Source organism: Melampsora larici-populina (assembly GCF_000204055.1).
Source record: "Melampsora larici-populina 98AG31 unplaced genomic scaffold MELLAscaffold_54, whole genome shotgun sequence".
NCBI lineage: Eukaryota > Fungi > Basidiomycota > Pucciniomycetes > Pucciniales > Melampsoraceae > Melampsora > Melampsora laricis-populina.
In genome coordinates, this window is record NW_006768818.1 from 418377 (window position 1) to 441623 (window position 23247).

A 23247-nucleotide genomic window follows, 5' to 3' on the forward strand; every position below is an offset into this window, starting at 1 on the left:
ACTTTTTCCAGAACTCAAAAGAGGTGGCAAGTGGAAATTCAATTCCTCAGCTGCAGAGATCATCAACACCTGGTTTGGAAGCTTTGATTCTATTTGTTGGAACATGACTCACACAAAGTACAATTTCTTTTTGGAAGAGATGATACTTTTACATAACGAGCGCTTGCTCGAAAGATTAAAAACCAAGAAAGGGATGGTTTTCTGCGGAAATGTTGATTATCAGACTTATACTAAGCCCACAGTCCCCGTAACAACAAGTTAGACTATTCATAAGTAGACTTCACATTTGCTTTATCCTTTGTTCATGTTGTCCATTTGCTACTCTTTTTGTTACAATCATCCGCGATAACGTTTTTTTTTTCTGTGTAATTAAGTTGCCATGCCGTTTACTTGTTTGTAGTTCTCGTCCGTTTACTTGTTTGTACTTCTCATAAATGATGATCAACACATGAACATGCGCAACTCATCCGCTGCAGGATCTTGCTTTTCACATTCTAGATGTCAAGTTCCGACAACTTACTTGCCATTTGAAAGCGATCACGGTCTTACACGGATAGACAATTCTTCACTCTTACGGAAAGTGTGATGTCATACGGAAAGTGTGATGTCATAAGGAAAGTGTGATGCACTAACAAGCGTACGAGGTGGTCAATTGTATAAAGTACAAACGGACTCTCTCCTCTCTCTTTTCATTCCTCTCACTTTCTCATTCTCAGATTGAGCATCAAACTTCTTTCTTTGTTAACCAACAAATCACCGTACCAATGCCTTCCCCGTCGATCATTGATGCAGATGCGGGTACGTACAAACGCACTCTCTCCTCTCTCTGGTCAATCCTCTCACTTCGTCATTGGCATCAAACTTCTTTCATTGTTAACCAATGAATCACCGTACCAATGCCTTTTTCCCTTTGATCATTGATGCAGATGCGGGTACAACCCCTCCCACCTTACTCATAGAGGCCAACAACAGCGACCAGAAAGGCAGCGTAGCTTGGTCTGTCTCTGCCAACTCTTCTGCACATGTTGCCCCTACCGTGATCGATCTCACTGGTAGCGACCACGATCACAGCAGCGAAATTCTTCACGATCACAGCAGCAGCGATCTTCTTCCTCCATCCATAATCCGACCATTGATTTTAAACCCTAGTGGCGTTGTTCAACCTGACGAAGACCCCGTCCTTGCTGGCCTCAAAGATAGCATTCAAAGTATCAGTATGAACGAAGTATCGGGTACATTTTATTTGTCTACCTTCAATATGAGATATAAACTTACTGATATTGCTTTTATTCCCGAAGTTCCAAATGTGTCGACGCAGTCTCAATCCAACACAGAAGGTTTCAAAGTTCCGTACTACGAAGATTTGGAAAACTTGGGGGTGAAAGAGGAGGGTCGTCTTTACCGCGTAGAGGAAAAGACGTTTCAACAAGACTCGCCTTATTACGACGAATACGAATTTGTCTCCCTTTTGAAAGACAGCATCTACTACAAATGCTTTGACAAAGTCACGGTTAATGTCAGAGACAATGCTGATATGTACCATTGTAGGATCTATCTCGATCACCGAGAGGCCAAAGGTTGGTATTTTCTCAAATACGAAGACACGTGGGCCCGTTTGGAATCACAAGGACGCGCGCAATGTTTCGAGCGTGCTCTGAGTTCTCGAGACGCGAGAATGGTACTGGCTAGGTTTAAAGACGAACTTTTTAAAAGAACCAGGAACGAGCGCGGAAAGATCAACCCAGTGCACCTGCTATGGCACGGCCTTGCGGAAGCTATGAAGGTTAGTACCTAACTTCATTCATCTTTGCCACCGCCGTATTAACACCCTTTCCTTCCACTTCAGGTTCAGCCTTGTCATGTTGTGCAATGTGCAGGTTCCAAATACGAAGATGAACCTCGTTGGATGGTAATTGAGGGTGTCAACGAAGAGAGTACCCATCGCTTTATATACGAATATGGTTTTAACATTCAGCCGATGGAACCGCATAACTGGACAGACCTAATTAATGCATTTGTTCACTTCACTTACCAATTAAGTGGTGGCAAGTCTTTGATAGCCAAACTCAATGGTGACGCACGTGGTCAAATTACCAACGTGGTAATTTATGACAAAGAGTATGTTTTCAATTTCATACTTCAGAAAGGGCGTGCTAATTCTGATAAATACAACAATGCATTTAGGCGCCGCCCATTTCACAGCCAAACCAGTCAAGAAATGATGGATAAGATCAAGAATGTGTTTGAAGTGCACTTTCCTTACGAGCATAAATGCAATTTGATATGCCAACATATCGGCGACCAAAAGTTAATATAGTTGTTAGTGTCTTGTAGAAGTATTTTCCTTACAACCTCCTTTCTTTGTGTTTCGAAACCACGATCAACGTGCAATCTGACAACTCTTGTGTGAGTTAAACTTATCATCCTGTCATTTTGTGATTTTGCTGGCTTTGTATGTTCAGCTTTCGCCAATTTCAGCTTGTTTTTGGAGTTTGTGTCATCGAGCGATTCTGCTTATTCTAGTTTCTTATTCAAGCAATTGCAATCTTGTTTACGTAGACTTCAGTTAGAGAATTTTGCTCATTGCTTTTTTAATCTCCGTTAGATAATGTTGTTTATGAAGTTGCCTCTTGTGTTAATTACAATCTGTCGTTTAACTTTTAGTTACTATATTTATAGCAGCAAATCATTTTATGAGTGCATGTAAGAGAGCTGGCCTCCATGCCTGTCGTATCTGGAATGTAAAATAGTCAATGCTCATTGGTCTGCGATCATTTGATCGACCAGTGGATAGCTTATCCATCACTGCGTATCTTTCTCCACCTTATGCGTTTCCATATTGTCAAGTAAGCAGCGAAGAGCAAAGAGCTTTGACACAGTCCTTTGTATCCGAGTTAAATAGCAATCATGTTTCAACATATGGCACACACACTGTTATATATGTATATCAGGTTATACATGTCAGAGCCAATATATAACATTTCATGGTTGTTTGTCTCCTTGTAAAACAATCAATAACCAAAACGGATTCATTACTAGGCAGGAATTGAGAGAACAATGGAACAGTGACACTAAGTACAACACTAATTACAATAGTTGATGAAGATATGTACTGATGTGAAGGGTGGGAAGAATACAAAATATGAGGCATCAGCAAAAGTTGAAACATAACCAACTCTTCATTCCATTGAGTCTATCCTACGCTTCTTGTTGGGCTGGTTGTTGTCTGGTTCTTTGTCCGCCTGTTCGTTTTTGCGTCTGGTGTCGATCTTTTTCCACTCGTCATTAAAAACCTTTTGTGTTTCTATCAGGGAGGACGGTCCGTTGGTAGAAATGTAAGCACTCAATCGGTCGGCGTCTACACTATTCAGCCATCTTAGATTGTTGTTGACAGTTGTTTTTGAATATGCACGGTGTGAATGAGCAAAGGTCCGAATCCAAGCCTGTCTACTTGTAAGATTAAGTGGTGGTAGCATGGCATCCATCATTTTCTTGGCATCGGACATAGTCACGCCTTCAGGCCACTTGGGTTTAGTTGCCTCGGGTTGAGGCGCAGGCGTAGGCGTAGTATCTGATCCTCCTTCTTGGTCGTCCAACAAAGGTGACTTTGGAGGCGCGGTGTCGGTGTCCATGGCCACTTCTTGATGTGGAGCATCTTGAATCATATTGAGGCCGTCTTCTTCAATTTCCATAATTCCCTCATTGTCGTGCTCAGGTGCTTGTTGTGATGATTGGGAAGGGGTGTAGTTGTCCAAGTACAGGATTCGATTTTGAGGCGCGTTCTTGCCCTTGTTGATCCTGATTGGAGTGGGGCTACCGTTTACAAATGTAACATTATAGTCGGGGTTCGTAGGGGTGATGTACTGGTAAAGTTTGGTACGTTCTTTTGTGGATCGTGTCGTGACAGAGTCAATGTGGTATTGCGCGTCTTCACAGCATTCTCGTTTGGTGCCTGGTAGGATCACTAGAACCTTGCGGAATTCGACTGGGTACTTTTCCATGGTAGTGACCGCAGTCAATGCCTGTGAACAAAGATGTATTAGTTAGTTTATGGTAGTTTGATGGATGGACTTCACTGTTGAATGGCTTACCCAGCTTTGCTCCTTGTCATTCCAAACACGAACAGTTCGATCCCACAAAGGGCCGGAAGTTGCTTCGGCCAACTGCACCAACAAGCTACATTGGTCCAATCTGAATCGCGGCCAAGAGGGTGCAGGTACTCGCCAGAGATCTGGCGCTACGGAAGTCTGCAAAGGTCATTTCTTATCAGGCTGACGTTGCTGCTTACTGTGAGTAACGTATGACAACGGATGACATACCTCCTGGCCCTTTCTGGCCCAGAACAAGATGGATATCGTTTGGTTGACTGTTTCTTCGGCTGCATTGTTGATGCGTTCGTTGGCTTGATCCTGTATGTTGACATCGCGGAAATGGCGGAAGCCGCTTCTGTTGGTAAATTGGGCGTCCACAGTCTGCCCATTTCTGGCAACAGGTACTGGAGCGGGGAGGAGGGCAGGGTCCAAATTGTCTGTGGCGGTTGGACCCTTTGCCTTGGCCTTGCGACCCTCGTCGCCGTAAGGACCGTCCTTCATTTTGCAATTGCGCTGTGTCGTGTGTGGGCGGCAGCCAGCTGACTGATCGATCAGCTCGCAACACTATACAAATTGGACTTGTTAATTAGCTAAACATCGCGTAAGTTGTTTGATGGGAAGAAAAACCGACTGACCTCGGCGCACGCATTGTTCCTGCAGCTTGCATTCCTTCGTTTTTTGTGGCATTTGGGACAATCTGTCGATGAACCTTTGGGCTGCGGCATGAGTTGATTGGGGTGAGGTAGAAACTGGGCGGCGTCTCCTAGGTTCATGGCGAGTAGGGCGTTAGAAGAGGTATGCGTTGGGTTGTTTCAATGATTTTGAGATAGTGCTTTGTTGAATGCTAAGATTTCGGAGGTGAGTTTGGGGACAAAGTAGGCTCGATAGTGACCCTTATCGTATGGGCACTGCGTGTTATAAAGATGTGGTTAATTTTTGTGCAGCGGCTGTTTGTCATAACTCTACGGTGATATGCTCACCCTGACAGCAATCGTGGCGACAAGGCCTTGTTTCTTTGGTTTAAAGTAGGTGGTTGAGTGTGGTCGGTGATGACATAGGTCCGAAGAGCAGAGAAGGCTGCTGTCTTTTTTTGCTTTAGGTAGAGGGAGTGGTAGCTGTGGGTTGAGCGCGATCAACGTGTAAGGTTTGGGGATTTGGTTTTTTGGCATGGGGAAAAGTTGAAAGGTTTTGTTAGTGTGATGAATGCGAGTTAATCAATAGCACAAGGGAATAAGGAAGGGTGACGAGCTTACTTTATGTTAAGCTTGCGGGAAACGGATTGCTATTGTACTCGATTATTAGTGATCGAACACAAAGAATCGAAATGTAGAATTTTGATCGGCGGGTTAATGGTGGGTGATCTTCGTTGTATTTCTACCTTCGCCATGTGTGTGTGCCCAGATGGTACCTATCGGGAACATGGTATCCTGTCAGTCCTTTTTCGGAGGTCACGATAATGGTACACCGAAACGAGTATGTGGGAGGCTTTGCAATGACGGATGAGGAATTACAAAATAACACTGCGTTGACGGATTGGTAATTACATATAGCTGTAGTATCAAACGTACTGACCCGCGACCCGCGACCCGCGCTGGTCAGGATCTTTGCACAGCGCTGCTATTGCTCACCATATTCCCATCTGGGAACCTCTTTAATGCTGGCAGTGCCCCCTATATATATGAGTCCCTCATTGGTTGTCTTAACCAAGGCACGACTTAAGACTTAGGTCCATGACCTTAATAGTTCTAAGTAAGTGAGGTGCCTGTACAGGGTGCGAGATCCAAAAATTCTGATCAAAGTTTTCAACCTCGAAAAACTTTCACACCCGCACCAGAAAAATTTAGTTTTAGAACCTTGTTGATCACCAATCCTCTCAAGAAATTTTATATATTCCAAATTCAAAAATTTTTTTACCTCCCACCCACCCAGCTGGAAACGGACCTGTGCCACCCCCCCAAAAAACCGAAGTTTTTTAACCGGGGTGGAAATGGTGGCGCAGACCCGGGACCGGGCTCCCCCAAACGACTCCTATCTCAGTCTGGAAAAAACAGACCAAGGTAGGAGTATCTTACGGTAGGTATATATAAAAATAGACAGCTCTATCGCAAGAGCTTAAGAGAATGGAAGGGACGCAATGGTCCACAGCTTCTTGTTGGCCGTGATGGAAGTCTTTGAGTGACTCCCCATCAAACCATACACAATTGCCATCCAAGGACTCATCATCCATGTTGGCAACACTACAACAGAAACATACAACCTACACTCAGTCACAGAAAGTAAATGTCACTCCACCAGGCCAGCACAGGCCAGAGCTACTAAAGGGGTGACATACCTTCTGTGACTACTTGTACAGATATCCTGATTTGTATCTGAGAGCGCTTTCTAGCAAGCACCTTTCTGTACTTCAATATAAACTCCCTTTGAAATCACTGAGTACTTCCACTTAAAAAGTCCTGTTACATAAAAAATGTGATCCAACTATAACAAGTACAATTGTAACATGCAAAACTGATCAAAATTCAAAGTAATCCCTTTACCTTGGTAAGTAAATACGTCCATATAGTAGAGAGAAAAAAAAACCAAGCAATACAAATGTGATGAAAGAAAACAAACGTTTCGATGAAGATAGAGAAAAGACCATCTATGAAAAATTCTATTTTTCAAACATGACTGATAGATGTTAAAGAAGTAGTTCCACCTCTAGATTGACGAGTACGTAATAATTCTTGAACATCTTGAGCTGATAAACCTGATTTTAAAAACTCATGACCTGATCTATAATCACGTGTATCAAGTAATGGAATATTAGAAGTAGAAAAAATAAATTCGGATGGATCTGGTGGTGCCCAAGCTCTAGATGGAATAAACAGAAAAAAACGGGCATGAGTCAACCTTTTGGTGATTTTGGGATATAAGGACTTTTGGAAAAGACTAACGTGATTTCTGCAAGTTCTGGAGCAATTAAATGATGACAAAAGTGATCCATATCTAAATCATTCAAATCTAATTATAAAAAACACATCATGTATTAGTCATTCTTATCCCAAAGATAAAAGTAAAGAAAAGTTAGAAGACAAACCGTATCCAAATGGATTTTCAATTTCTTCACCAACTCTCAAAAATCCAAGAAAAGCAGTTCCAACTAGAGCAGTAGCCGGGATAGTAATAAATCCAAAAGAAGTTACAAGTTGGAATGGCAGAAACAAAAGATAACCCCAAATGACTAATTTCAAATGTACAATATAACCAAATGGAATTGGAGTGGTCAAAATCCTTTCTAAAGTCGTTAATGCATCTGTTAGAAGTTGGATACCAGCTAGGAGTGCATTTGTGGTAGGTACACTGTATGGGTAGCGAAAGTGAAAGAGTCAGCGTTGGGGTCGATATATGGTTTTAAAGTGGATGAAACTTACTCTAGAGCTTTACGACGTTGGAGTCCAGCAACATAACTATCAATATACCAAATGATCTCAAGCGGGATATTATCATCATGTATCACTCGAGAATAAACTCCTTTCCGACGACGTAGGCCAGCAACATTTCGTGTACCCTGATTAAAGTCTCAAACACTTTAGTCCTCATCTCGGTATATCTGTTGAGAAAAGCGTTTTACCTTCCAGAGGGCTCGAAAGATGGTCAAGATCGGGAATCGATCAACCCATCGCTCATGAGGTGGGTTATAAGCTGGTAAGAGGTAATGATGAGGTTTGAAAGGATTGAGAGGCGCAGTTCCCTTGCGTTGCATTGGACGATTGTCTTGTTGAGCTTGAGGTAGCTTTGGCTCAGAAACTTTTTCATTGTCTACCTGATGACCAGCTTCAAACATAGAAAGGTCTGTTTGAGGTGTCTCAATCCCTCCGACCTGTTTCAAATTGTCGTTGGGTTGCCCCGTACATCCATTAATTGAAGGAGAATTTTGAGCACAGTGGGCAGTAGTGAAGCCTAAGTCGGGTCTCTCGACGGGATGTCCAGACGGAAAAGCATACTTGGGTAAGAAACATGCTAGATCTGATATTGAATAGAGTTCAAATACTTCAGTAAGGGAATCGTCAACTCTTGACACTAGCACACTGGTACGTACGGTATAAATCCTCGTAGTAAATCCCATGTTCTAATGGAAGAATACGATCGTATGGTGCTCATTCAATATCAAGGACACCATAAAAGTTGGAATATAAGTTTGATACCCAAACTGACCGCCACGGAGGTAATGCTTTAAACTAACAGCGAACCCTTCAATCAAGTTGATGATAGTTTTCTTCTCAATAATCGACCTCAGACGCTATAATCAATTCCATTCGACAATGTAAGCAAGTATCTTTGGGCTGGTGAGAATTCGTTCATGAAAAACTTGAACCACAAACTTCTTCTTCGGTTGGAAGGTCTTTCGGATCATACGGTCTAGGTGCATCAGGAACATGAAGCCAGATGAGACGAGCAAGGGACCGTCCACCAAGGATGATCGAGGACCATTGCTTTCGACCATCGTTATATCGCTCATATGCACCTATTCATAGCGACATCAAATTTCAGTCAGTAACAAGTGATTAAAATGTCAAGATGATGAGTCCTACTTGAAGTTCGATAAGATACTACGAAACCAATCACAGTTCCTATAATTCAAAGTTTTACGCGATTCATGATTGAGATGGAGGGAATTCCACATTATCAGTCCTCGATTTGGTGACGAAATCCATGCTTTTACGCGAAAAAACGTACCGAGTACAGTCAATATGGTTGGTGACTAGATTAAGTAACATGATGCAAGAGTTATCAATTTCAGGAAGAATCGAATCGAATGGCGTGTTTTAAATCCAAGTTCAGGTGACTGACCAGTTGAAGTGAAGTTACATTCCGATGTATAAGGATAACGAGAGTAGCCCAGGCCGTGAAAAAGGTAATCTGTTATCCGATTCGATAAAGCATATCTAAATCAATACAAGGTATCACGCGTTTACAAAGTCATCTCGAAACCAACTCACGCTAGGCCAGATGGTCCAGATGGTAAACGCCTTTACAAAAGAAAGTGCTGAAGGACTAACGAAAGAGTAAAACAGATAAGTATTTGATTCGAGTTGGGATTGAAGGGATATGGATCTTACGCTCGAAATGGATTCAGTAATATTTGCTCTCTTTCCGTTTCTCTTTTGTGATGAAATGGCGTCTGAGCTGGTGCCAATGGATGAGCAAGTGTAGGTAGTTGTTGATGATTCACTGAAGACATGACCTCAAGAAGGCCTGAAAACAGTCAAACTTGTGGAGTGTAAAAAATGGTCAAGGGTGGTTGATGTCCGATTTAGAACGTTGCACTTCAAACCCTCTTGCATGAAGCTAGGTGGGGAGATCGTCCCAGTTCACTGCGGCTCACAGGTGTGGCAGGTAGACGCAAATCAGCCAAAGAACATCGTCGTGCATCTACCAAGCCCACATTAACTTTAAAACGTAGAGGTTCATGTACTTAGTTTCATTTTGTAAATTCAATGCTTTGACTATGTGCATGCATACTGTTGGTTGAACTCTGGGTAGCTCAAATCCCGCAATGACACTGGGTATCATAGCCATCATGAAGACCTCACCTGGAACATCCTGGAACAGGTTGATCGAAAGAGTGTTTGAAGCTATGGTGCTGGAAAGTCTGGACTCCGAGAGGATATCCGGGTTGATTGGAAGGCAACTTAGACCTCGCATGCCGCATCTTGACAAATCTGGATTCTGCAGGGGAGACCTTCTGGAAGTGGGAAGATGGCTTCACTTGCCACAAGCTTGATACCATGATGATGTATTATGTAGTGGAAAGGTAAATAAACAACTCCTAATTTCAGCACTGAAGCTCCACATTTTATCATCCAGTTATTTCCTCTTCAACCCATGACCTGAATTGCAAGTTGGGTATGTTATTCGGCTCGGACCAAGTAAAAATGACCTTGTCTTGAGGCGAAAGATTGAAAAGTTATTTGAAGTCGACGGCACGGTGCACCAGTGGCCGAGCAGGGGGAAAAGTTGAGGAGGGAGAAGGCGTGCTCTCAAATCCCGATGTTCATATTTCGCATTCACGAGACTATCCGGTCCACACTTGATGAGCGGTACCGAGAGCTTACGGTCTGAGAGGTGTGGTGAGTGCTCCAAATAGGTTTCGCGCAGCACATACCGCTCGCACCAGTGTAGCGAACCAGCATACCTCACACATACAACCTCTTTGGACTCAGCCGATAGCACCTACGATTCACGCCCGTCCGATTGGTCACCCTTTTCATCATGGTTAGTCTTCCTTCAAACTACGAAGTCTTACTTTCAAACACTGTCACGAAGGTCTTCCTTTCAACACTTGAAAAATGCCACGCCCTGAAATCAAGAAAAAGCAAGCTATCAAGAGACTCGATTTTCATACTTTACAAATATAGCCCTTCTATGATCTATGATCTTGAAACCCCTTCGCTGGCCTTCTCTACCTAGAGATATATCGATCTTTATTACGGTGGCTGATGAGACATGAATCACCTTACTCTTCATTTTCAGGATCCCTCCGGTTCAGTCACAGTTCGCACCCGAAAATTCCTTACTAACCGTCTCTTACAAAGAAAGCAGATGGTAGTCGATATCATTCATCCTACTCGGGCCAACTTATCTAAAGATGAACTCAGGGACAAATTATCAGCCATGTACAAGGCTCCTAAAGAACAAGTGATTGTCTTTGGTTTCCGAACACAATTTGGTGGTGGAAAGAGTACTGGTTTTGCTTTGATTTATGATAACAAGGAAGCCTTGAAATTTGAGCCTAAATACAGGCTTATCAGGGTACGATCTCTTTCTCTATTTTTCTCTAGGAAAGTAAAGCGTGATCGTTTGACTTATCTTGCTGTTGTTTTCTTTAGTTTGGAATGGCAGAGAAGAAACCAGCAGTTGCCCGTAAACTCAGGAAAGAACGAAAGAACCGTGCCAAGAAGTTAGTTATCATTCACTCTCTTTGTCTGTTCCTTTTCAAACCCGCTGATTCGATCACCTTTTTTCACTTAGGTTCCGTGGTACACAAAAGAAGAAAGCCGACGCAAGTGGCAAGAAGAAATAGATATAGAAGCATTGTTAATCTCAAGGCTGTTCTACTATGCTATATTTCTATGTCCTATGAGGTCCTTGAATGCCATCTGGCTCAAAGGATCGGTTATCTCTTCCAGATCTTGGCTTTTGTGCAACTATTCTGTACACAGTTTTTACACGCTTTGTTGCATTCTTGGACAGATAACTACAGATCCTTTTCTCGCGTTACGCGTTGAGGTGATCGGGTCTAGGGGTAGGAGGTCTTTGCGAGGTCCGATTGAAAAGACGGCTTGCTGCCATGGTTTCGTCATCATCATTGACTTGAATCGAGTTACCCGATCTATTCGCCAATCATCCTCCCAAGCCTGCTTGACTCTACATCTCAAAGGATTGAAATATCCTTCATATAGGTCTTGATGCGAAGTCTGCAGTGTGTGTGGAATCGCGATTTGAAGATGTAATTGGCATCCAATCATCTTGCCAAAGTGTAGCTCGACCAGGCCTCATGACCTCTATTAGCGTTTTATACTTTGAAGGCATTCTTTCTTGAAAGGTGCAAAACGGGATGAGTTTGTGTAGTCATCCAGTATAACAACAGTTGGTCATTTATGAATTGCGTGTAGTACAACAACCTGCATAAATACCCATCAAGCCTTTTGTTTTCAAGTTCATCTTGGAACTTGTATCAATCTTTCTGCTTCTCTTTTCATAATTGATGAAGCCAGATCTACATAGCAAGATAATTGGGGTGTACGTCTAAAGAGGTTTTCTATCTGTACCCAATGTGTTTCCAAAGTGGAGAGTTTCAGTCTCACCTACGAAAAGAACCAACATTATGACGTCGTCTGAAGTGGATTATACGACACTGGGCTTTCAAACTATTAAAATCGAAATCAAAGGTTATATTGCCATCGTTTATTTGAATAGACCCACTTCACATAACTCATGGTAGGTCTTTACCTAATTGAACCTCAGATGATGCATGAAATCAGTCATACTAAAGTTTTTGGTTTTGATTTTAAACGACTTCAGGAATGTGTTAATGCAGGTAAATCAAGTTGAAAAAAGTCTGTAACAATCTCAAAATATCGTATAGATCTGATCTGATATGTTCCGGATCGTTCGAAAATAGGAAGAGTTAGTAAAAGTATACGGTTTGATAGATGAAGATAATCGAATCAAAGTAATCATCTTAAGTAGTATACCAGTAGGACGACATTTTTGTGTAGGAGCAGATTTATCTAACAGTGATTTTTCAAATCGTGGTCAAACAAATCAGAATGGAAATTCAAAATATGAACCCGAAGGTAAGTCTTTTTTAAAAACTTTTTGTGATCGATTTCGATCTATTTCTGATTTTCTTCTTCTTCTCGGCATTTACAGAGCATAGGGATACTGGTGGAAAGGCTGCATTAGCTATTTATCGTGTCAGGAAACTTACTATTGCAGCTATTAATGGTGATGCTGGTTAGAGTTTCGATCTTTTTATTGTGTCATGCGTAAGACGAAATGAGAAAAGATCATGGATCACTGCTGATTCGATTTGTTGTCCATAGTGGGAATCGGGATCACGATGGCACTTGCGGTGAGTTCGTAATCTTCGCAAAATCTTGCTAAACTTGAATCCAGACTGAGAATCATTAATTCTTATCTTTTTTATGACCATTGGGTATTTCTTTACTCTGAAATCCAACAAACTTCGATCATATCTTGAAAGTTTGATATTCGAATCGTTTGGTCGGAATCTAAAATCGGGTTTATCTTTGCAAAACGTGGTATAGCACCAGAAGCATGTAGTTCATTCTTCTTACCAAAACTAATTGGTTATTCAAAAGCATTAGAGATCTTCCTTACAGCCGAAATCATACCTGCTCATCATGCTTCACTTAAAGATCTTTTTTATCAACTAGTTGAGAATCAGAATGAAGTTTTACCCACTGCTTTGAATTTGGCTGAAAGGTTATGTAAGAACAACAGTGTGATTTCAATGGTTGCAATCAAAGTTGAGTTTCTTATATACTCCTGTTAATGAATTTCAATGATATTAAAGATGATTCCTTTTTTTTGAAATTTCATAGCAATTAGTTTGGCATTCATATTCAACACCTGAAGAACAACATTTAATTGAATCTGAATTTTTAGTTAGATTAGGTAATTCACCTGACAGTATGGAAAGTGTAAAGGCTTTTAAAGAAAAAAGGAGAACGTATTATCTATCTAAAGTACCAGATGATTTAGTGATTGAACCTTGGTGGAAAAATATTGATGTACGTTCTCGATCTGAGTGTAAACCAAAGCTATGAACCTTGGTGGAAAAATATTGATGTACGTTCTCGATCTGAGTGTAAACCAAAGCTATAATTCTTGAGTGTATCAATTTTCTGTACCTTTCAATTTTTTGATTGTAATCTGTTATAGCAATCATTGATTGATGATGTTTTTCTTGAAAGATTTTAAAAGTTGTTTCAGTAAGCTTGATGGAGTATTGTCTATTGCTTTTTAAGGTTATGATGACCAAAATGATCATCTAAAAAGGTTTCAAGGTTGAATGATACATTTTGATCCTTAATAAATGTTGTACTGCATGATCATCACTATCTATCAATACTGCACTGCAAAGAAAACTTCAAGATCTGAGTTCATGTGGATTTTTATGGCTTGTGAAATTTATGAGTTCATCAGGTTCTTGTCAAGCTGAAGCAATCATGTACTTACAAATGTTTTCTTTTGCACTGCTTCCAATAAACAAACATGAGAATTGAAAACTTTAACTTCTGGTCCGAAAGCTCGGGGACCGGGACGTCTCGGTCCCCGGGCCAGGTTCGATCAGGAGTTAAACAGTGGGCGGGGTCCAGATCGGCTATTTTAAATACCCGTGATCGAAGAGCTGTGTCACTGTTACCATAGAAGTCAAGACTTTCAGGAGCAAGACCAAACCTCAAGATGTTATAAACAAGCAACAAATTGAATTTCACAAATCCGATACTCATCAACCAGACCACAAGAAGACCAAGTGAACTAGAACCAACAAGAACGAAAGAAAGAAAGATTACAAAAAGTTTTGTTTAAGGAAAAAGCTTTCGACTTTCAAATGACATCATCAATAAATCAAGAACAAAAAGAAATCATTAATTCGTTTTTATCGATTACCAATACTACTAATTATGATTTAGCAAAATCAAGATTAGAAAGTGTTCAATGGAACTTAGATGTAAGTAAACCTTACATGCTTTTTTAAATCTATCCAATAATCACTCAACAATCAAAAATCTAATGAGGTTTTTTAATCTTTTGGGGGGGTTGGGTATGGTTAGTTTGCAATTTCTAGTTTCTTCGATTCGAAACCACCGATTTCTAGTTCTACTTCTAGTTCTAATTCTTTAAATCAAATCAATCATTATACGAACTTTAATACAGATGATTCAGAACAAAATGATACTTTAAGAAATTCAAATCGAACGAATCCTAATAAAAAGATTAATAAATCTTTTGATCCTATTAAGAGTAAAAAATCATCTAGATGGTTTGGGTTTATTTTCAGGGTGAGAATTTTCTTCATTTTTTTGGGCGGATTAATGTATCAAGATCATCGATTTTTTCTTTTACAATTTCTGATGTTTTTTTGCTTTTTCAATTTTAGTTATGGACAGGTCCTTTACGATTCTTAGCAGTACCGGTTTCATTAGTAGCAGATCTGACCTTAACCTTTGTAGGAATGTTTGGTAAGCACTCTTTTGAAACCCACCACCAGATCGTCATGATTTTGTTCTAATTCGATCTTAATACAATTTGAACATGTTTTTTGTTTTGTATACAGCAAGACTAGTTGGACTTAGATTACCATCAAGTTTACTTTATTGGTCACGATCCAAACCCAATGAATCCACCCGAACTGATCCACGTACATGTGCCGAAAGATGGATCAGAGAACTAGAAGAAGAACTCCAACTTGAAGGGGTTTCAAGTCATTCTTCTCAAGTTTCAAGCTCTTTATCTACCACGACATCTAGAAGAACTCCTATGATGAATCGTGATCGACGATTACCTGATTTCTTGGTCCTTGGGTATGATGAAGCTGTAAGGAAAGCTAAAGAAGAGCTCAAGATTCTTATGGTCGTTCTTGTTAGTGAAGAACATGATGATGTGGCTGAATTTAAGCGGTAGGTCATCGATCAATTCATTAGTTAGGTTTCGTTTGACTCGGTTTATATGATTACTGAGCTTTTGAAACTCTTGAATTAGGACCACTTTGACAAATGATGAATTACTTAAAACGATTCGACGTCATAATATCTTGGTATGGGGTGGTGATGTACGTGATCGGGATGCTTGTCAGGGTAAGTAAGCCGACGAAATTCGATCACTTGACCTTTCTCAATCACTTGGAATAGAACAAATGATCTGATTCTATCAATCCTCTGTTCTGATTTATCTGATCCAGCTGCCCAGAATCTGGAGGTGACCACATACCCTAGTATTGCGTTTGTTGCACTTCAAATAAGACAACCGGTTCTAGGTACCGGATTTGGTGTGAGTGCCACTCGAAACGGGAGCAGTACTCAACCTATCATGAGCATGATTGCAAGATTATCAGGATCATGTGAGAATGGAACATCACCTAATACGATCAACAAGTTGATCACCGAAACTATTGTTCCAAGAACCCAAGGATTCTTTCAACATTTAAGAAGCGAAAAAGACAAAAGGGAATCTGAAAGAAGGTTAAGAGAGGAACAAGATCGAGCGTATGAAGAAGCCGGAAGAAGAGATCAAGAAAGAGTTTTGGCTAAACAGATTGAATTAGAACAAACCGAATTGAAACGTAAAGAAGAGACACAAAAGGTTTTATTATTAAATGAACAGAGAGAAAAGAAAGTATTGGAAGAAGAGAAGAGATCGGTATGGAGAAGATGGGCATCGAAAGAAGTTTTACCCCAAGAACCGGATGTAAGGATCACTGAAGGTGTATTAAAGATTGGATTTAGATTAGGTGATGGAAGACGAATTGTGAGAAGGTTTTTCAAAGACACTAGTCTTGAAAGTTTATATACATTTGTAGAAATCGAATCATCATCAACAACAACAACAAGAGGAAAAGAAAGTAAACCAACTGAAGAAATTAAAGAAGAAGATTATCAATCGATCTTGAAGGGATATAAACATGAGTATAGGTTTAAATTGTCAACTGCTATGCCTAGAAGAGTTTTAAGTTTAGAGGATCGAATGAGTATTGAAGAATTTGGTGGATTGGATGGTGCTAATATTAATGTGGAAGGTAGTTTTGTTGGATCTGATGAAGAATCTGAGGAAGAAGAAGAAGAAGAAGAAGAAGAAGATTAGAATGGTTTTGGTTTGGTTTTTGTGGTTTTTTGGTTTTTGTGGGTTTTAATAGTTTTGATTTGTAGATTCGAATGAGGATTTGGTTTTGAGTTTGATTGAATTTGAATTCGAATGTAAAAATAGATTTTAGTGTTGAGGATGGATGAGTTTGAAATTATTAAAAAGCAATTGAGAAAGAAACCCATCAGATTGAGTCACTGTCTACCAATTGAAGTTGAGTACCCCTAACTAAGTCTATCTGGATTGGTTTTCAATGAAATGATCAAGTGATGGTTTTCAAGGATGAAGTGTATGCGTTCCAAGTCAAAATGGAGATTAAGATTTCAGTGATCTCTACCAAATTACCATTCACCTCATTACCATTAGTTTACCATTACCAGCATCTTCTATAAAAACTTATCATCATCCTAGAATGTCTCTTGGTCCAAAGATTTTAAATTATATTCATCATCATAGGCTTACTCGTGATGAAGAATGGACACTTGAATTAGCAAGTGAATTGATTCAACAAAGTTTTTTAAAATCTAGTTCAGTTTTATCATTCACAGAAAATCAAATCCAACTTGATCTTGAAAACCTTTGGAACGGTTTAGATTCAAATACGCAAGATTTAAATCAGATTATAGGTGATCATTGGTCGATTTCAGTTTTACAGGTTAATCAGATTAAAGAATGTTTGAAAGAACTTAGGAAACCTTTGAGTGATGAAAATGTTCAATTGTTTAATGGTAAGTCAAAATGCAATTCGATTTCAAATCAACATTCTTTTCTTGTTTTGCGGCGATGGTACCTGGTTCATTCTGATTGGATTGTTTTGGTTTTGTAGATGATTTATTTTATCAAAAGTTTCCTTACCTAGAAGATGATTTTTTACTTACTTTTACTTCAATTAAAACTAAAAGAATTCAATCTAAACTTATAAAAGATCAACTTGGAGTTAACAAACTTTTAGATTTCAAAGAAGGAAAAGGTTCAGTCAAATTCTCTTCTGAAGAAGATTTGATGGTAGAGATTTCAACTGTAGAAGAATTGATGTACGTTCTTTTTACTGTGTTCTCTTGAATTATTGTGGCTTCTAGGCTGATGTGTTTGTATCTTTTATTAGGGATATAGAACCGATTTATGACCTTGAACAGGTTATTAGTGAGAAAGAAAGGGTTTTAGAGCCATGGCTCGGATCTGAAGACTTACCAATCGAATTCAGAAGTCTATTACTCGAAGAAAGCTCAACTATAGAAACCCATATACCTGTAGGTTACGTTTTCCGTAATGCTTTAGATAATTCTTTGGTAATCAAGTGGACTGAAAGTTATTTGTTTGGTATTCCTTAGACTTGTCTGACTCCTCCAATGATGCCTAGAGAAGATGAACAAAAAGGAGTGAATTTGATCAATCAACCTACAGAAATGGCTCGGTTGGTGATTAATAGTATGGAAGAAATGGAGATGACAGATTCTCAACCCGAGCTTTCGAATGATATATGGGATGAGCTAGGTTCGTAAAACTAATTGATCCACTTTGAAATCATTCTCAGAGCGAAACCTGATAACTTTATAATAGAGCCATTCCCTTCTTTCTCAGTTACGCCACCATCAAGTCCTGCAGTTCGAAATAAAGAAAGGCCTATAAAGGTTTCAGATGAATGTTTAATACCGAAAGAAAATGAAGATGTTTTAAATTTAGTAAGATCAGACAAACCGATTTTAGAAACTATTCTTTTCCCACTTAAACATCAACATTCAAATAATAGATCAAATTCATTTGATCCATCTTTATACCTAAACTTAAGGCCATTCAGACCACTTCCATCAAAGAATCAAAAACATGGTAATAAGAATACTTTGGAATTCATGGATGTAGAAGAGACAAATAGTCATCAAGTGCTTATTGAATTGGAAACATTTTTAGAAAAATTTGATCATGAAGGAGATTATGAGAATGAGAGGTTTGAAATCCCTAACATCAACACGGGTAGTTCTCCAAAGCGCATTAAAATCAATGGTAAGGTTTTCTCAATTTGACAGTCTTAAGAAGTACAAGTGTTTTATTCTCAACTTACTTTGATCTTCTCTTATCTTCATATCAAGCTACGAAACCCGAATCACCACCTATGAGACGTAATAGCATTACTGGCATTTATCGACCCAGATTGCAAGACTTTGGACTTTCAAAAGGAGACCGACCAAACGAAGATGGAAAACAATGGTACTTACCTCTAGAATTCAACAAAGTGGAAGGATTAAAGTCACTTAATATTGATTTATCATGGACACCTTATACACTTCCTGAACCATTAACTGTAGAAAGATTAATAGATGTAGAAGAAGCGCCTCAAGGATGTATTGCAGAAATTAGTTCAACTGATAGTTTTGAAAAAGATTTAGGAGATAGTAGATCATCGATTTTATTTGATCAAGAAAATATGATTGAAGTATTAGAGATAGATCAAAAATCAAAACAAGATTTTAAATTAATAGATTTCTCTTCTTGCTCGAATTCATTTCAACCCATCATAAATCATTCAAAAGTAGATAATATTTTATATGATGAATTGAATTCTAAATCAGAATCAGTTATTGAAAGTTATTCTATAGCAGAAGAAGAAAGTTTAATAACTTCAAAGATTGAACCTACAACGGAAAATGGTTTTGTTTCTGATGATGGACGAAATGTGAGGTTTCAAGAAATCGAAATTGATGATGATAGTCCTTCAATTATGTCACTTCATATGAGTGAAGGGATCAATAATGATGATAGATCAGATTCGATTCAATCAATTTCTCCTATACCAGAACTTCATACTCCAGAAAGGCATGTTACACCGTTATCAACTTCAGTTCAAAATCCAATCAGACAAAAGGAGTTTGATCCAAATCACTATGTGGATTATTATCCTAGCTTTTTAGATCATCATACAAAACCTGCTCCACTGGGTGCTTCAACAAGCAGTGAAAATGTATCATCAAGAACCCGTTTGGAAGAAAAGATTGATTGTGAGTCGGTGGTCATTAAAGTTTACATTTCATTGTTTTTTATGAAGTTCTGATTTTTATCAAACATTTGGAAAGCCACAGACGATGAGGAGGAAGCGCGAGTGATTGGTGTCAGTGATCATGAGATGGAGGTTAGCTAACACGAACTCAGTCTCACTGATTGTGATTTCATATAGATCGACTAACCTACATTGCACCCATTAAGAAAATACCAGTTGAACTTTTCCATGAAGGAGAATCAAATGAGAACATAATCCACGATGAATCAACAAACCAATTTGATACTATATCACTTTCAATTGTAGAAGAAAACGAAATTCTTGATAATCAAAATGAAGAAAATGAATCAAGAGATTTAATTCAGTTTTCAACAAACCCTGGTACTCCAGAAAAGATTCAATCAAATTTAAAGATTCCTATTGTAAGAGAAAAACTTTCAGAACGTCTTCAACACTTTATGAAATCTCGTAAAGTGAAAAATGAAATCCAAAATTCTACGTATCAAGAAGAAATTGGATTAGAGAAAACTAACAAAGATGAAGAGAAAACAATTCGAAAGAATCTAAAATTTAATTCGACTTTACCCAGAATTTGTCCACCACCACCATTATCAATTCAAGATCAACTTTATTTACCAAATCCAATCTCAATTAATGAAGTAGAAAGTCATGAAAAGTTAATTGGATTTTATTCGATTAGGATTTCTGAAAATCGATATTTAAAATCCCAACTTGAAAACTATTTTAGTTTAGAAGAATCTAATGAATTTGATTGGAAAGAGAAAGAAAAGATCTTAAAACCTGATTTAATTTTTCAAGATCAACAAACCGGTTTAGAAATCGGGATTGTGTTTATCAGGTTATCTACTTTGATTAGTGGATCATATAAACCCAATGAGATTGAAAAGATTGATAATGGTGAAGATTTGATTGAAGAAAACTCGATTAAAAATCAAGTTATTCAAGAAGCTTGTTTTACAAGTATTTATAGATTATCGAAAAGCTTTTCAAGATTATTGATCGTTTTAGAAGCATATCCAATTAAACCAACATCATCTTCAAGTTCAAATGAATTAATTGCTTATGCATATACACCACCGATTTGTAACAGTTTAGAAATTTTAAAATCACATGTTTTGAAACTTGAAGAAAACGTTCAAGATCATCAAGGTGATTTTAATGCTGATTTAAGTGTTTCTGAATCTTATGAAAGGTCTTGTGAAATTGCTTTACAATGGGTTAAGGAGGTTTTACCTTCTACATAGATTGAATTGGTTGGATTTGAGAATGTGATTGATTTCGACCGTGAAAATGTGATGGATGATCTTTCGAGGAAGAGAAGATGGAGTACATATTTCCTTATGTGCTTAGGAGTGTTAAGTACTTAGTGACTTGCAGTCTGCAGATTTCAATGACATCATATTTATTTGTTGAAGAAATGACGAAATGAATACTTGTAGGTTTCAGTTTGAGAGATTGAAATCTGCAACAAGAACATTCCTTCCAGGGTACTCCAAAGGATCGACATCTTAATTCGTAGATCGATCAAGGGATTGCAATGTCATGAACTGAAGCTTTTGTTTGTTCGAGTGTTTTGAGACTTGCTGAAGTTAATTCCCCTTTCAAAACCAGTTCTATACATATTTATCAGATGATCCAAATTTCGATGACGAGTTGTATCTTGTTGAAATTTTGATGAGTAAGAATTTAGGATTGGTTGTTTTGAAGATTCAACAAGATTCGAATTGATTGTAGACAGTAAGGTGATAAGGTAGGATAAACTATTGATCGAAAGGTATTAAAAGCTCGATTCAAACACTTCAACCAAGAACAAACCAAAAGTTTCAATTAATCACGTTGTATCTCTTTGACTTGAAAAATTAATAACTTTGAACTTCTGATATGCAGGTACGAAAAGATGTAAGAAGAAGTTCGATTTAATTAAAGTTTCGGAAAAAAACGTGTGAACAAATCCTAACAAATCGTCATCATTTTATGTATCAATTCTGAATTCCCGAAATCGGATTTTAGGTCATCGAAATGATATGGGATTGAGTTTGGTTATAGATCATAAATCACTTTATAAAAAGTCTTCATCCAGTCTGTCTTAGGATTCTGAACACATCCTATATATCAAATATTCCATCATATATCCCATCATCACAGATAATTCTCATTTCACCATGTCAATTCTTGGTTACAATCATCATTTAGAAAGATTAAATAGTTTGATCAATGAATCTCATTCGATTTTAGAATCATTGGATTTAAATGAAGCAACTCAAGTTAAAGATTCGAATCAAGATTTAACTAATGGGAATGGTATAGAGAAAAATAAGAAGCAAGATAAAGACAGATTAAAAGTGATTTTAAATGATGCTAAATCTGTGATTAATGGATTAGAACCATACGTAGAAAAATGGTAAGTAAAACTCACTTTGACCTCTTTTCTCAAACCTTTCAAATCTTCTTTAAAAGAAACTAATTTGTCTCTTTCTCTTTCTCTTTCTGAAAACTAAACCTCGATGACTTTAGTACCAACTTACCGAATCCAAAGTTAGAATCAACCAAAGTTTTAAAAGAAATGATTTCTGAAACAAACCAAACTGATTGGACCAAACTTTTCGAAACCAACCAAACTCAAATCAAATTAATGTCAGAGATGTCATCCAATTCATATGAACATGGATTAATTAAATTCTTATGTGATTTAATCAAACCTAAAAGGATTTTAGAAATCGGTATGTTTACAGGTACGATGACTTTAATATTTTCATTGACTAAAGGGATTGAGAAAGTCGTTAGTTTGGAGTATGAACCTTTTTTGGAAGAATGGTGTAGGACGTTTTGGAAGAGGTTGGATGGTGGAAAGGTTAGTGAAAAGATTGAAGTTAGGATCGGATCTGCTTTTGATAGTTTAGAGAAAATGAAAGTTGAGGGTGAAGAAGCTTTTGATATGGTAAGAATCAAGTTTTCATTGAAAAAATCTAGCATGAAGTTTCTTTTAACTGATTTTGATTTTTCTTTTACACTTTCTTTTTTTGGTTATAGATTTTAATTGATGCAGATAAAAGTTCATATTCAAAATACTTTAATCAAATCATAAATCATAAATTATTATCAAAAAATGGAATTTTATTAATCGATAATACGATTTATAAAGCCACTACCTTTTCACCATTTTCATCGAATTTGATAAATGATTCATTGAAATTAAATGTTAATGAAGATTCAATTCAACAGATTAATCAAAATGGTCAAAGTTTAAATGATTTGAATCAAGAGATTTCGAACCATTCTGAAGTTGATGTGGTGATGTTACCTATCAGAGATGGGTTAAGTTTAATTAAATGGAAAGAAGTTTGAAGAATTTAAATTAGTTTGTTTTACTTCTTTGGGGGGGTTGAATGGTTGGAATTTGAAGACTTGTGGGGTTCATTGATCATTGAAGTTCATTTATTATGTTATATCTTTAAAACAACCTTAAAAAAAGTGATTGTGATTTGTTATACTATATGATCTTTAACCTCTACAGAGAAAAAAATTGTATACTTTTTTTATCAGTTGATTGAGTTTATCATCATGAAAATGAAGACAGAATTTTGTAAATCTAGTGACTTCTTTTTTTTGTTGAGGACTACTAAAACCTTTTACTGGTCTGGTCTCTTGAGAAGAGTTGAACGGATCCCAAAGATCTGGCAATTCATTTCACTAGGTCTCTTAAAGTGAGTTCTTTCAGTTGATGGTCATGGGCAGGAATAGCAACTGGCATATGAAAGGCAGGGATTC

At 38.1% G+C, this 23247-nt stretch overlaps 7 protein-coding genes across 7 annotated transcripts; 5 read left to right on the top strand and 2 right to left on the bottom strand.

Annotated features, from left to right (window-relative positions):
* Positions 1 to 880: 880 nt before the first annotated feature.
* Positions 881 to 2317, top strand: MELLADRAFT_111515 (uncharacterized protein; the record flags this gene model as incomplete). The annotated part of the gene is made up of 2 exons (XM_007415814.1): positions 881 to 1783; positions 1847 to 2317. 2 exons carry the CDS (start codon positions 881 to 883, stop codon positions 2315 to 2317), a joined length of 1374 nt encoding a protein of 457 aa, XP_007415876.1.
* An 862-nt stretch (positions 2318 to 3179) lies between these two features.
* MELLADRAFT_111516 (uncharacterized protein) lies at positions 3180 to 4864 on the bottom strand (the record flags this gene model as incomplete). Its single annotated transcript, XM_007415853.1, has 4 exons — positions 3180 to 4022; positions 4092 to 4237; positions 4289 to 4655; positions 4727 to 4864. The coding sequence occupies 4 exons, from the start codon at positions 4862 to 4864 to the stop codon at positions 3180 to 3182; spliced, it is 1494 nt and encodes a 497-aa protein (XP_007415915.1).
* A 1641-nt stretch (positions 4865 to 6505) lies between these two features.
* On the bottom strand, positions 6506 to 9399 carry MELLADRAFT_79152 (uncharacterized protein; the record flags this gene model as incomplete). Its single annotated transcript, XM_007415852.1, has 13 exons — positions 6506 to 6944; positions 7028 to 7094; positions 7171 to 7433; positions 7505 to 7641; positions 7705 to 8099; positions 8173 to 8202; positions 8289 to 8373; positions 8456 to 8598; positions 8666 to 8704; positions 8811 to 8835; positions 8925 to 8993; positions 9074 to 9128; positions 9194 to 9399. 13 exons carry the CDS (start codon positions 9313 to 9315, stop codon positions 6752 to 6754), a joined length of 1623 nt encoding a protein of 540 aa, XP_007415914.1.
* Positions 9400 to 10346: 947 nt separating this feature from the next.
* Positions 10347 to 11157, top strand: MELLADRAFT_92979 (uncharacterized protein; the record flags this gene model as incomplete). The annotated part of the gene is made up of 4 exons (XM_007415815.1): positions 10347 to 10349; positions 10608 to 10886; positions 10964 to 11034; positions 11106 to 11157. The coding sequence occupies 4 exons, from the start codon at positions 10347 to 10349 to the stop codon at positions 11155 to 11157; spliced, it is 405 nt and encodes a 134-aa protein (XP_007415877.1).
* Positions 11158 to 11961: 804 nt separating this feature from the next.
* On the top strand, positions 11962 to 13673 carry MELLADRAFT_117956 (uncharacterized protein; the record flags this gene model as incomplete). The annotated part of the gene is made up of 8 exons (XM_007415816.1): positions 11962 to 12074; positions 12159 to 12174; positions 12259 to 12433; positions 12510 to 12593; positions 12683 to 12711; positions 12844 to 13128; positions 13205 to 13377; positions 13436 to 13673. 8 exons carry the CDS (start codon positions 11962 to 11964, stop codon positions 13485 to 13487), a joined length of 927 nt encoding a protein of 308 aa, XP_007415878.1.
* Positions 13674 to 14217: 544 nt separating this feature from the next.
* Positions 14218 to 16466, top strand: MELLADRAFT_92981 (uncharacterized protein; the record flags this gene model as incomplete). The annotated part of the gene is made up of 6 exons (XM_007415817.1): positions 14218 to 14337; positions 14441 to 14668; positions 14767 to 14848; positions 14944 to 15286; positions 15369 to 15463; positions 15568 to 16466. The coding sequence occupies 6 exons, from the start codon at positions 14218 to 14220 to the stop codon at positions 16464 to 16466; spliced, it is 1767 nt and encodes a 588-aa protein (XP_007415879.1).
* Positions 16467 to 16878: 412 nt separating this feature from the next.
* Positions 16879 to 20723, top strand: MELLADRAFT_111521 (uncharacterized protein; the record flags this gene model as incomplete). The annotated part of the gene is made up of 8 exons (XM_007415818.1): positions 16879 to 17194; positions 17293 to 17500; positions 17572 to 17716; positions 17798 to 17960; positions 18048 to 18467; positions 18554 to 19459; positions 19535 to 19590; positions 19665 to 20723. 8 exons carry the CDS (start codon positions 16879 to 16881, stop codon positions 20721 to 20723), a joined length of 3273 nt encoding a protein of 1090 aa, XP_007415880.1.
* Between the last annotated feature and the right edge of the window lie 2524 nt (positions 20724 to 23247).